The following is a 14,252-nucleotide window of genomic DNA, read 5'->3' as shown; positions in this document are numbered from 1 at the left end:
TAAGAACATAAGATATAGCAGCAGTAGACCATTTGGCCCCTCGAGTCTGCTCTGCCATTCAATAAGATTATGGCTGATCTGATTATGTCCTCAACTCCACTTCCCTGCCTGCTCCCCATATCCCTTGCCTCCCTGATCATTCAAAAATCTGTCTTTCTCCGCCTTGAATATATTCAAAGACTTAGCCTCCACAGCTCTCTGGGGTAGAGAATTCCAAAGATTCATGACCCTCAGAGAGAAGAAATTCCCCTCATCTCTGTCTTAAATGGGCGACTCCTTATTCTGAAATTATGCCCCCTAGTTCTAGATTCCCCCATGAGGGGAAAACATCCTCAGCATCTACCCAGTCAAGCCCACTCAGAATCTTATACATTTCAATAAAATCACCTCCCATTTTTCTAAACCCCAATGAGTATAGATAGGTCCAACCTGCTCAATCTTTCTTCACAAGACAACCTTTTCATCTCCAGAATCAACCTAGTGAACCTTCTCTGAACTGCCTCCAATGCAAGTATATCCCTCCTTAAAAGGGGACCAAAACTGTATGCAGTATTCTAGGTGTGGTCTCACCAACGCCCATTACAGTTGTAGCAGCAGGTGGGGGCCATAAAAGGAGCGGCGGCCATGGGCAGCGTACCACTGCAAGGTTTAGCGCGAGCTGGTACAGGAGGGTGCCAGCAGCGAAGAGTGACGTCATCAAGATCCAGGCTGGTGATTGGAGCGTGGGCAGATACAGCAGGAGCGGTGAGGTCGGAGCGAAGGAGCAGAGAGAGACTGTAGAGGGAAGTGATCGGGACCCAGGGGAGGCGCAAGTTCGGGGCCCAGGGGCAGCACGGGCCAGCCCACACTGTGATATGTGTGCGCACTAAGTCCGTGCAGCAGAGCTGGTCTCCAGTCATCTTGGGTAATCCTTGCCACTGGATCAAGACCTAGCTCGGTCAAGCCCGTGCGGTGGCTGGTGTGCAACGGCCACCACACGTTAAAAAAAATCCACGCACCGGCATCTTCCACCCTTCAACATGTAGTTCGGGTCCTTTATTGAAACACCTGTGAACTCATCCTCTTTTGGGCGTGGAAGCAAGTTATCCTCGTTTCGAGGGACCACCTATGATGATGATGATGTAGCAAGACTTCCCTGCTTTTCATAAAATTCTAGAAATTTACAGCATGGAAGGCCATTTCAGCCCTCTTGGTCCGTAGCCCTATAGGTTACGGCAATTCAAGTGCACATCCAAGTACTTTTTAAATGCTATGAGGGTTTCTGCCTCTACCACCCTTCCAGGTAGTGAGTTCCCTCCCCCCTCCACCCACTGGGAGAAGACATTTCCCCTCAAATCCCATCTAAACCTTCTACCAATCACTTTAAATCTATGCCCCCTGGTTGTTGACGCCTCTGCTAAGGGAAATAGGTCTGTCCCATCTACTCTATCTCGGCTCCTCATAATTTTATACACCTCAATAAGGTCTCCCCTCAGCCTCCTCTGTTCCAAAGAAAATAAACCCAGCTTAACCAATCTTTTTTCATAGCTAAAATTCTCCAGTCCAGGCAACACCTTCGTAAATCCCCTCTGTACCCTCTCTAGTGCAATCACATCTTTCCTGTAATGTGTTGACCAGAACTGCACGCAGTACTCTAGCTGTAGCCTAACTAGTGTTTTATACAGCAAGCATAACCTCCCTGCTCTTGTATTATATGCCTCAGCTAATAAAGGAAAGTATTCTGTATGCCTTCTTAACCACCTTATCTACCTGGCCTGCTACCTTCAGGGATCTGTGGCCATGCACTCCAAGGTCCCTTTGTTCATCTACACTTCTTAGTGTCCTACCATTTAATGTGCATTCCCTTGCCTTGTTAGCCCTCCCCAAATGCTTTACCTCACACTTCTCCAGGTTGAATTCCATTTGCCACTGTTCTGTCCACCTGACCAGTTCATTGATATCTTCCTGCAGTGTACAGCTTTCTTCTTTATTATCAACCACACAGACAATTTTAGTATCATTTGCAAACTGTTTAATTGTACCCCTGTGAATGTGAGAAAATGTATAAGCAATAGAGACAGTGAAGTGAACAAAGGAATCATGGAAAAATAACTAAAAGAATGTCAGACTGCAAATATTACAACATCAGCACAAATAACAGACTTGCTCAAGGTCTTAGTTACTAGTCACGCCAGTAAAATTGTAACATTTACAAGCAATGGGTGAGAAAAAGTTGCTATAACCACTTGCCCGTATCTAATTGGGCAAGGAAGGCCAGGTATCGGCTCATGAGTGGACAAAGGGAAGGAGGGATCACAAAGGATAGAGTGAACTGAATGTCCCTCAATTGTATTACGTACTGAAAGTGTATAACCGTTGCGCCCCTACATTGTAACGGGGCTTGTCCGAGGGAAGTGGGCGCACTCTGAGGGAGAGCGTTCCTTTGTTCTGATATGTCCCGGCCGGTGAAACAATTAATAAAGACTGCTTTGTTATAAGCTGCTTTGGTGTTCGCCTCAGTGTATTCGCTGAAACAGATTGAGGGAAAAAGAACCCATATCAACATTTGGTGTCAGAAGTGGGATCTCAACAGACGACTGCTGAGAACTTGCGAATTAAGAGCCAGACTAGCCTTGGACAAGACGGGAGGAAAGTGGCCACTGGAGTGAGTATACTTTAAAATACCACTTCAGTTTCCTTCAGTTCCAAAAGTCTGAGGAAAGTTTGGCCACTCGCTGGTTCTCAGGTAGTGTCTGAATGAGATCCAGGTCCATCTGGCGAATACCTTCGAAACTTAGGAAATAAGTGTCCAAGTCAGGTGTGACGTCGACCTTGTATATCACTTGGCCCACCTAGGCACTGATTGGATTTAAATAGGGAAATCTGGAACCTAGAACAAATTAAGTAAGGCTTATCGCGCGGCAACGCGAACAGGAAAACCGCACGGCGACGCGGAGCGATAGACAATCGCGCGGCGACGCGGAGGTTAGGAAATTACATAAAATTAAGCCACGGGGCGACGCGGGACTGTGTAAATTTAAAAATTGTACTTATTCCAGGTACAGCGTCGATGTTGTATATCACTTGATCCACCTAGGCTCTGGATAAGATAACTTATTCCACCGCAGGGCGACGCGGGGACAATCGGGACTAATTAGGACCCTGATCCTACGCAGGGCGACGCGAGGATGGGTAATTTAGATAAAACTACGAATTCCCTGAAAGATCATGGATCCAAAAATAGAGCCGGCCAAAACAATTAATAGGAAAGAAGAGAGACTTTTGTGAACGTCTGTTTTAAATGAGAAGTGCTTGTGTGATTTTGACTGCAGAATGAAAGCCTGTTTGGGAAACCGGGGAGTTGTGGTTTGTTTTAGCTCCACCCACTTTTTCAAACAGAGTGAAAGTTTTTTTAACTCTTCGTAGTGTTGTCCTGTATGTGGGAAGTTTAAGAGTGTGAACCTTATTGAATTACATTTTAAGTTAGGAACGCAGGTGTGGATATATTCGGATGATAAGTTAAGGAGCTAGGAAATGCACAAAGGATAGGTTTGTTGAGTAAAAGATAAAAAATACATGGTCCCGGTGGTTAAAAAAAAAAGAATTTATTTGACACGCTCACCTACTTGCCGAAAGAAAACATGCAATGATTGATTACATTGGGTTGAAAGACATAAATTTAGTCTCGGAATGAGATAAAGAATGCCTTTTAAAAAAAGCTTCCAAGCTCAAAAAAAAGTTTTAAATAAAGATTGAAATTACAAAGGTTGAATTGGGATTTTGAGATATTCAGAGAAGGTACAGCAAAATACTGAGGTGGATTCAAAAAAAAAATTATTATATTAAATCTGATCTCTAAAAGAAAATAGGAGATATAAAACTAAAAGATTTGGAAACAATCTAGAAATACCTTCAGGGATCAGGTCAAACTCCTGGGCGAGTGGCGAGCTATCTGCGAACGTGTAAAAGGGACTTTTGAAAAATGTTAAAAACAGCAAGCTTTAGCAGTTTCGAAGAGACATGGTAACGACCTTGAAACTGGAACAATTGAGATAACGAAAAGCAGCCCTCTCAGCCTACGTGCCAGACTCCTCTCTAGTTATGGAAAAGACGAAAAAAAGACGCAACCTTGAAAGAAAACAAATACAAAACCTAATTTGAAGAAAGGAGATCTTTAAAAAAAAAACGTAACGTACTAAATAGGTGCTGAAAGGAAAAAAAAGTGTTCTGAGATGGAAAAGGACATAACTTACTAAATACTAGCTGATATTTGCCGTGAAAAAGATATTGGCTTAATTGAAAAAATTTTGGAAGAGGTAAAAGACACTTTCCATTGATAATGATTTTAAATTATGAGAAAGTTCCACTGCAGTTTGAAAAGATGCATCACTTCTGTCAAGTTGGCAGGAAAACGCCACTAAATTAGGACTCTCATTGACAGAAGGAGGACATGTTAAACCCGTAGACAGCTTAAAAAAAAAGAGTGCGCGCACGAGAAACGTACTAAGAGTTCCACTGGGACCTCTGAGAAAGGTATTGATAGACTACGTAGTCAAATGGTTGGCTTTGCATTGACCGAGGCTGATGACGAAATTGAATTTCAGTGAACAAATAGCTATTAAAAATGTGTGGTCTCGTTTTAAATCAATATAAAAAAAAATCTTTGGCAACTACTTGAATTAGAAGTTTTTAAAAAATTGGAGTTTAATCTAAAATGCTGCCTTTCCTGATGAGAAGACTTTTATTATGACGGCTTTACTAATGATTTCTGCTGTTTAACGGATTCCTAATTTCTAAGCAAGTTTTGAAGGCACAAAGACTTTTTTTTCAGATGATTACGTGAAGTCACGCAATGACATCAGCTCTTCTTACAAATCTGTAAAGGAGTTAACCCTTTCCATTGACAGCCGTTTTATACTGAACATTATTAATTTGGATTTCTTAATAGAATAAAGACTCACCTGACAGATAAAGGAAATGGTGGGATAGTCAGAATAAAATAGAACTAGCTTATGTAATAATATTTGCCTGATACAATAAAGAAATAGATACTCAAACAAAACAAATTCAAGAGTTAAAAGGCTAAGATAAATAAGCTGAAAGAGATTTTAAAAAAACGGGACCAGACAGAGACAGATAATACAGTGCACAGCCATAGCACCATCACCTGTGGCAAAAGAGCCAATGTACCCCACGGTGAGGAATCCACAAACCCAACCTAACCCTGACCTCCGATTTCACGGAGTGACCTCGACATGCATGGATAAAAGATGAGTCAGACTAAAACCTTGCAAAAGATAAGTTAGCCTCGGGAAAAACCAATGCCAACCATCCAAGATGTCATTAAAGCACAGGAGGACGCTCCTGAAAAAGATAAACTGTTGTGGAAAGATTATGGATGTACTTATGACAATGTCTCTAAACTCTGGACCACTCCCGCGGAACAGACTTGCATGTCTGACGAGTTGGCTCTATGGGTTATTGAATGTATGCACTTTGCTACTCATTGTGGAGCAAGGACAACAAGTGACACGCTTTTGGCCACTTGGTGGCACCCTAGACTCCAGGCGCTGGCCCAGAACATCAGTAGTCGCTGCCTTGTTTGCCAACAGCATAATCCAGGGAAGGGAGTCCCCTGTGATTGGGGTAAGACGCCCCTACCAGAAGGTCCCTTTGAGACCTTGCAGTTGGACTACATTGAGTTGCAAAGAGTTCAGTGTTACAAATATGTGTTAGTAATAGTGGATGTGTTTAGCAAATGGATCGAAGCTTACCCTACCCTGGACAATAAGGCTCAAACTGTTTTTAAAGTGTTAATGAGGGAATTTGTTCCTAGATATGGTATCCCAGCTTGACTGAGTTCCGATAATGGCCCTCACTTTATTGGCCAAGTTAACAAAGAATTCTGTTCTCAGATGCGCATTAACCAGCAGCTGCATTGTGCCTACCGACCCCAAGCTGCGGGATTAGTCGAACGTGCTAATCAAACTCTTAAAAAACCAAGCTTGCAAAACAGGTAGCATCAACCGGACTCAATTGGCTTAAACTCCTTCCCATAGCCCTATTCCAGATCCGCACTACTCCTACTGGCAAGGCTAGACTGACCCCCGCGGAGGTCATTTATGGTAGGCCCCTTAGGACCCCATGGAATCAGAATGTCTCCTCCACTGTCCAATTCCACCACATGACTGAGGAAATGACCACCTATGTTCTTTCCCGGACTCAGGCTCTGCGAATAGCCCACAACCAGGTTCGAGATGCTCACCTCGACCTCCCAGTCTTACCTGAATCGTCTCTCGTGGCACCAGAAAAGTATGTCCTGATTAAGAATGTATAGGGATATGTGAGCACACCCAGCAACCAGAAAAGTTCCCGTTTTGCGCATAAACATAAGACATATATAGGAACGTGTTTACATGGAGCTCTCGCTTCAGTCTCGCTTCCCATCGAAAGGGATTAGTGCCACGATGGGAGGGGCCTTTTCAGGTATTGCTTACCACCCCCACCGTCGCCAAGGTTAAGGGGAGGAGCGCCTGGGTTCACCTGCACCACTGTAAACTTGTCACCCCATAACAAACCTATTTTACTGGTTGTCCTAACCCCTGTTTCTGTTCCAGACTTCCTCTTCTCCATGGCTGAATAAGGTCATTCCTCGGAGCATCCCGACTAACCGAGTGGGTCCCGAGGAGAACAGTTTGAACCCCTGCCCGTAGTGATAGACAACCAGCTACACCGACGGTGACCTGAGAAGAGAGGCGAGAAAACCAAACTCTTTGAATCAGCAAAATATTCGGACTATTTATCCTTGTCCATAGAGACGCTACAAGAAACATTTTGTTCTCGAGTAATTGTTAACCTAGAGCGATAAGATGAAACTATGTCTGTGTGCCACAGTCTGTATAGTAGCGTTGGTGTACGTCAAGTGCGGCGCGTGGGAAGCGAGACTGAAGCGAGAGCTCCATGTAAACACGTTCCTATATATGTCTTATGTTTATGCGCGAAATGGGAACTTTTCTAGTTGCTGGGTGTGCTCACATATTCCTATACATTCCAAAGGGGGAATTCCTTTGCGCCCCGTTCCACTGACCCTAACTGAGACTGTCAAGTGGCTTCTGAGCCAGACTAGCATGAAAGGAGGGGGGCCAATGCAAATACGAAAGATGAAAGGCAGGTTAAGAGAGGGATCACAGAGGGCAGGAGGAGCATCATACCGTTACCGCGTGGACAACCACGGGGACGTCACCGAGTGGGAGAGTGCTGGCTACCCCATTAGTCAAACGTTCCAGGGATGGTACCAACCACCCTATGACCATAAAAAGGAACCCCCATTCTTAGTCCTGACCAATACCTCGGGGATTGGGAGGCCAACCGAATATGTTTAACCCGAAATGACACCAGCAGAAAGGGACATATCATAGGGTACAGCGATTGCCCACACAACCTCAACATCACAACAGGTGCACGAGTCACTATTCTCTCTCACCTTCCGAATAAAACAGGTGGAGGTCTGTGGGCCAAGTCTTGGGACCCAAACACAATATAAAGAAGGCAGCGTATAACGGCACGTATTTTGTGTGCGGGTATAGGGCATACCCCTGGTTACCTAGGCGATGGACAGGGTCCTGCTATTTGGGATATGCGGTGCCATTTGTGCGGCAAACACGTACCCTGGCGGAAGCACATGCCTCCAGCCGACACAGGCGAGCCCTCACCCCCGCCGAAAGGTTCTTTGGGGTCATGATGTTCCCATTCGGGATAGGACGCACCATGGATGAAGTACAGAACCTAGAGAGGGTATTGGAACAGATAGCTAACTATACTGCTGAAGCTCTGGAGGGCATCACGGCAGAAATGATAGCCATACGGACCGTGGCATTACAAAACCGAATGGCCCTCGATTATCTGTTAGCTGAGAAAGGAGGAACGTGTGCCCTGATAGGATCTGAATGTTGCACTTACATCCCCGATAGTTCAGAAAACATAACCAATCTCGCTGATCACATAAGAAGGGAGGTAAAGAAGTTATCCACGCCAGCAAGAGGATCTAGTTGGTTTGATTGGCTATTAGGTGGATCCTGGGGATCGTATCTAATGCATGGAGCGATTATTCTCATCGTAGTAATAATTACCTGTTGCTTGATTATTGGTTGCTTTAACCTTTGTTGTAAAGTCATGATGGCAAGATTAGCAAACCCTCTTGTGGCCTGGGGCTCCCGGGTTATGATCCAGCAAACTAAAGACCTACTCGACAAGGAGGATCAGGAAAGAGAGTGCGAACGGCTGAATGCGATACTCCTGGAATAGTCACCAGGGTTATCATGGAATGATAAAAGGGGGGAATGTGAATGTGAGAAAATGTATAAGTAATAGAGACAGTGAAGTGAACAAAGGAATCATGGAAAAATAACTAAAAGAATGTCAGACTGCAAATATTACAACATCAGCACAAATAACAAACTTGCTCAAGGTCTTAATTACTAGTCACGCCAGTAAAATTGTAACATTTACAAGGAATGGGTGAGAAAAAGTTGCTATAACCACTTGCCCGTATCTAATTGGGCAAGGAAGGCCAGGTATTGGCTCATGAGTGGACAAAGGGAAGGAGGGATCACAAAGGATAGGGTGAACTGAATGTCCCTCAATTGTATTACGTACTGAAAGTGTATAACCGTTGCGCCCCTACATTGTAACGGGGCTTGTCCGAGGGAAATGGGCGCACTCTGAGGGAGAGCGTTCCTTTGTCCTGATAAGTCCCGGCCGGTGAAACAATTAATAAAGACTGCTTTGTTATAAGCTGCTTTGGTGATCGCCTCAGTGTATTCGCTGAAACAGATTGAGGGGAAAAGAACCCGTATCAACACCCTCTACATTCAAGTCTAAATCATTGATATATACACCACAAAAAGCAAGGGACCCAGTACTGAGCCCTGCCAGTCATATAAACACCCATCAACCATTACCCTTTGCTTCCTGCCTCTGAGCAAATTTTGGATCCAACTTGCCATTTTGTCCTGGATCCCATGGGCTTTTACTTTCATGACCAGTCTGCCATGTTAGACCTTATCAAAAGCCTTGCTATAATCCATACACTACAACCAAAGGAACTACCCTTATCGACCCTCCTGGTTACCTCCTTAAAAGATTCAATCGAGTTAGTCAGACACGACCTTCCTTTATACTCCATCCCCCTTGCAATAAAGGCCAACATTCTATTTGCCTTCCCAATTACTTGCTGTACTTGCATGCTAACTTTTTGTGTTTCATGTACAAAGACATCCAGATCCTTCTGTACCGCAGCATTCTGTAGTCTCTCCATTTAAATAATATTCTGCTTTTCTATTCTTCCTATCAAAGTGAATAACCTCACATTTTCCCACATTATACTCTATCTGCCAAATTTTTACCCACTCACTTAACCTATCTATATCCCTTTGCAGACTCTGTGTCCTCCTCACAACTTGCTTTCCCACCCATCTTTGTATCACCAGCAAATTTGGCTACAGTACACTTGGTTCCTTCATCCAAGTCATTAATATAGATTGTAAATAGTTGAGGCCACAGCACTGATCCCTGCAGCACACCGCTAGTTACAGTTTGCCACAGTTTGCCAACCTGAAAATGATCCATTTATCCCGACTCTCTGTTTTCTGTTAGTTAGCCAATCCTCTATCCATGCTAATATAATGTCCCCAACACCGTGAGCTCTTATCTTGTGCAGTAACCTTTTATGTGGCACCTTATCGAATGCCTTCTGGAAATCCAAATACACCACATCCACTGGTTTCCCCTTATCCCACTCTGCTCGTTACATCCTCAAAGAACTCTATAAAATTTGTCAAACATGATTTCCCTTTCATAAAATCATCTTGACTCTGCTTGATTGTATTATGCAACACCACAGGAGATCTAATAAATAATCTAGCAAACTAGTAATATAAAATCAAATATATAAAAATAAGGACAGAATATATGACTTTAACATGGGGCTGAATTACATCTGCTTGCCCTGGTGCAATTATCCCAAGCCCTCTAACCCCAGGTTAGCTGAAGACTGCACTTGGTCTCAGGAACATAGGAACAGGACTAGGCCATTTAGCTCCTCGAGCCTGCTCCGCCATGACTGATCTGCAACCTAACTCCATATTCCGGCCTTTGGCCCATGTCCCTTAATACCTTTGGTTAACAGAAAGCTATCAATTTCCGATTTAAAATTAACAATCGATCTAGCATCAATTGCTGTTTGCGGAAGAGAGTTCCAAACTTCTACCACCCTCTGTGTTATGTATGTAACCCTAGGCAACCTGTATCATACCGCCACCAGAGGGCCTACCTGTTGGAGTCCCAAGGAATCCCAGCAGCCCTTGGGAGCACTGTATATAAGCAGGCCTCCCATGCTGTATGAGCACTCTGGAGTTTAAATAAAGGAGCTAAGGTCACACTTACTCACTGCCTACAGTACTCAGTTGCATCACTTTATTATGAACATAACACTTTGTGTAAAAGTGTTTCCTAATTTCACTTCTGAAAGGTCTGGCTCTAATTTTTAGACTATGCTCCCTAGTTCTAGAATCCCTAACCAGTGAAAATAGTTTCTCTCTATCTTACCCTATCTGTTCCCCTTAGTATCTTGGAAAAATTCAATCAGATCACCCCTTAACCTTCTAAATTCTAGAAAATGCAACCCTACTTAATGTAATCTCTCCTCGTAACTTAACCCTTGAAGTCCGGGTGTCTTGACTCCCTGTGTGCAACACTACAAAGGATTGACTAGTTGTATAAAACTTAGCAGCTGACTAAAGGTTAATTTACTAGTATGACAATAACCTTAGGTTAAAAAATACTGGGGGGTAATTTTAACATTTATCAGAGCAAAAAACAGGCAATAGCAAATCAGCAGCCCGTTTTACACCATGTGCGATTTTCTTTGAGTGGAAATTTCAAATGAAACCAACTTGGCACAAGGTTACATAGAACACACTAGTGTGTTCACTCCTAGTCTACTTTTGCAGATAAATATAGACAAGCACTGGTTTCACTTGAAGTTAGACCCAGAGCTCTTCCATTTGCTCTGGAATCAGTTTGGGCCCAGATTCCATATATGGGCCACAACATTAACGTCAGTTCAAAATTAAACCATTTCACATCAGTGCTGCAGTTGTAGTGTAAATCCAGCACCTTATAAAAAGAGTGTGCCCCCAAAATGTTTTGCCGCCTTTCCTGTTTTCAGATGCTGACATACCTAGTGTATTTTGAACATTTTTCTGTTTTAGTATCAGATTTACAATTTTCTTCCCCTTTTTATTTGCATACAGACAAGCAGAAACAGAACAGAGTCCTCTGATCCGGCTACCTTAAAGGGTTACAACGTATTCAGTTACATTAATTTGGTACACAAGTTAAGGGTCAGTGTCACATTTTGGGACTTTTAATTATTGTTCTTAACAGAAAGGATTTGGGGAATAATTTATGCTTAAATGTTGCATATTAAACAACATTAATTGCACAAGTTTTGTGTTAAAAAGGCCACAGTCTAGAGGTGTAGAAGATGTATATTAAAGCCAGGCGAGACAGTTTGTGGATACCACAAATCATTCTATGATTCTATTTGAAACTGAAACCATGAAGGTCAATTGACACATCTTAGGACCATTAACCAGGATGGCCCAATAAGAGCATTTTTTTTTAAAGCCCTTACCCCGGGGGGGTGGGACGAGGAGGAAGAGAGATGGTATATTTTTTTTAATTGAGAGCTCTATTGATAAAATAATGAATGGGGACAAAATTAGCATTACTGGAAATAAGAGTGCCGAACATATAGGCAGTGAGGTTTTAAACAAGAGACTCTGAGATGTAGGCCTTGGGCCTGGAACTGGAACCTGAAATACAGGAGGTCAGACTTTGCAATTAGAAGTTGGTCTAGAAATAAAAAGTACACTAATGCCAAAAACAAATAAGTCAGTCCATGAAAGAGACGGGACACGGGGTTTATGATTTTCTTCTTATTTTTCAAAGTAAGATGGAGTAAAGTGGGATGTGCTTTAATTTGCAGGTTTACTTGCTGTTTGTGAAATAAAGCTGCTTGATAATTTGCATCTGGCCTGATCTCACCAAGTGTTTCTCAGTTCACCTTTGGAAAGTGGAGAATCACATAAGCAGGACGGTTTATTAGCACACAATATCAAGTTCAGATCACAAGGGTCCTTCTCTTACACCCCTGGGTTATCCACCTGGCAGGAGGCTTGTAAATACAGTAGGACAAGTCTACATTGGCATCACAGTTGTGGACATGTCAACAGATGTATAGGTGTGCAAAAATAGCCAGCAAAAGGAATGGAGTGGTTCCAATTGTAATTCTTCCTCTGGCATAAAAATCCTTGCCTTAATCCAGCAAGGGTGCGAAGCTGTCAGCAGCAAACCCCAACCCCTGCTCCTCAAGCTTGCACAGGCTGATATAAACGGGTTTAAATTGACACAGTATATGGAACAAAAGGGTCGAGTGACGGAAATTTTTTTTAAGGTTAAAAAGAGGTTTTGCAAAATCATCCGCAGAGAGGAGGCCGCTGACTTGCATCTTTCTTGCACCTTCGCCCTGGCCCATCGAACACACCGAGGGGCAGAGCTGGGGTCCGGCGGCAAACCCCGACCCCTTACCTGGGAATGTGCGCCAGAGATCCTCAGCCAGATATGACAAGAGTCCCGGGAAAGCCCCCCGAGGAGCGGCGGAGCGCGGAGCCCGGAGCCAGCCCCCAGCCTGGGCTCTGCGGGTGGGTCTACAGCGGGCTGGGCTGATGGTAAAAGCTCACCTTTGAACAAATAATCGTATTCATCCTCTCTGCTCCCCATCTTCCGCCACTCTTATTGTCCGTCACCGCTCGCTCGGCTCTCCGCACCGGATAAAGAAATCATCAAGATCCTGCTTTCTGCCGAAGCCCGAGGTTCGGAAGGAAGCCGAGACCTTCCGGGATCGAGCAGGAGGAGGCAGAGCCATCCTTAAAGCTGCACTGTCCCTGCACCCACTCACCATCCACACCAAATGGGAAAATGCTGGCAGAGCCCCGGCAATTCTACCCCGGAAATATGATGAAGACTTTAAAAAAACATTATACTGATAGGCTGCATGGAGCTACTTGGTTCCACTCTTATCTATGGGCTCATAGCCAGACCATCCCCAACAATGGCTTCTCTTCTCGTCCCCACACTGATGCCCCTGGAGTGCCCCATCTACATGCTGCCCCTTGGCGACATCATCCGCCAACACGGGGTCAGTTTCCATATGTACATAGCTCTCCCCAACACCCCTCTTAACCCCTGTATTGTCAGACTGCTTCTCTGACATCAGTTTTGAATGAGCTCAAATTTCCTCCAGCTAATCATTGCGAAGACTGAACTCATCGTCGTCAGCCCACACCAAGCCCGAATGAAATGCATTCCAGGCTGTTAAGGGAAGCAAGAGAGGAAATAGCAGAGGCTCCTACCATCATTTTCCAATCCTCTCTGGCTACAGGTGTGGTGCCAGAGGACTGGAGGAGTGCTAATGTTGTACCGTTGTTTAAAAAGGGAGAAAGGGATAGACAGAATAATTACAGGCGAGGCAGCCTAACCTCGGTGGTGGGAAAATTATTGGAAATAATTCTGAGGGTCAGCATAAATCTTCATTTATAAAGACACAGATTAATCAAGGACAGTCAGCATGGGGTTGTTTTCTTTGGAACAGAGGAAGCTGAGGGGATTCCTTATTTGTAATGTATGTACATAAAGTCTGCCCAGGGGGCAATACTGTCGGAGGTCCGAGGGTCATAGGTACACTCGTGCTGGGCCCGGTATATAGCTTGAACTTCACCTTTGTATCTTCACTTCTGGAAGTCATTAAAGACTGACCAGGTTACACCTAGTCACTGGCTCACAGTACGGAGTTCATTGTATCATTTCATACACCACAACTGGCGATGAGGCAAATACGAACCCACGCAAAAGTATGGCGAACACAGCATGATCGAATACTGTTGGAATTCTCGAGAGATTCAATGAGGGAGAGGATTGCGGAGATTTCATGGATCGTCTTCATCAGTATTTCGTGGCAAACGACCTAAACAAAGACAAGGATGCAGAGAAGCGCAGGGCAGTTCTTCTAACCGTCTGTGGCCCCATGATCTATGCACTCATCAAGAATCTTCTCTCACCCACTCTTCCTACAGAAAAGAATTATAAAGAACTGTGTGCTCTAGTTCGGGAACACCTTAAACCCAAGGAAGGAATCCTCATATCCAGACATC

General features: G+C 44.0%; 1 protein-coding gene across 1 annotated transcript in view; it reads right to left on the bottom strand.

Moving 5' to 3' along the window:
- LOC139228650 (ras-related protein Rab-11B-like) overlaps window positions 1-12,965 on the bottom strand; it is a 35,433-nt gene extending 22,468 nt beyond the window's left edge. Inside the window, exon 1 of the mRNA XM_070859866.1 lies at window positions 12,783-12,965. Within this exon, the coding sequence (XP_070715967.1) occupies window positions 12,783-12,822 (40 nt within the window). The 5' untranslated portion in view covers window positions 12,823-12,965. The remainder of the gene's footprint in view (window positions 1-12,782) is intronic.
- Window positions 12,966-14,252: the final 1,287 nt, after the last annotated feature.

The sequence above is a fragment of the Pristiophorus japonicus genome, chromosome 18, assembly GCF_044704955.1.
Source record: "Pristiophorus japonicus isolate sPriJap1 chromosome 18, sPriJap1.hap1, whole genome shotgun sequence".
NCBI classification, from domain to species: Eukaryota; Metazoa; Chordata; class Chondrichthyes; family Pristiophoridae; genus Pristiophorus; species Pristiophorus japonicus.
Note: the sequence above shows the minus strand (reverse complement) of the source record. Positions and strands in the feature narration are given on the sequence as shown.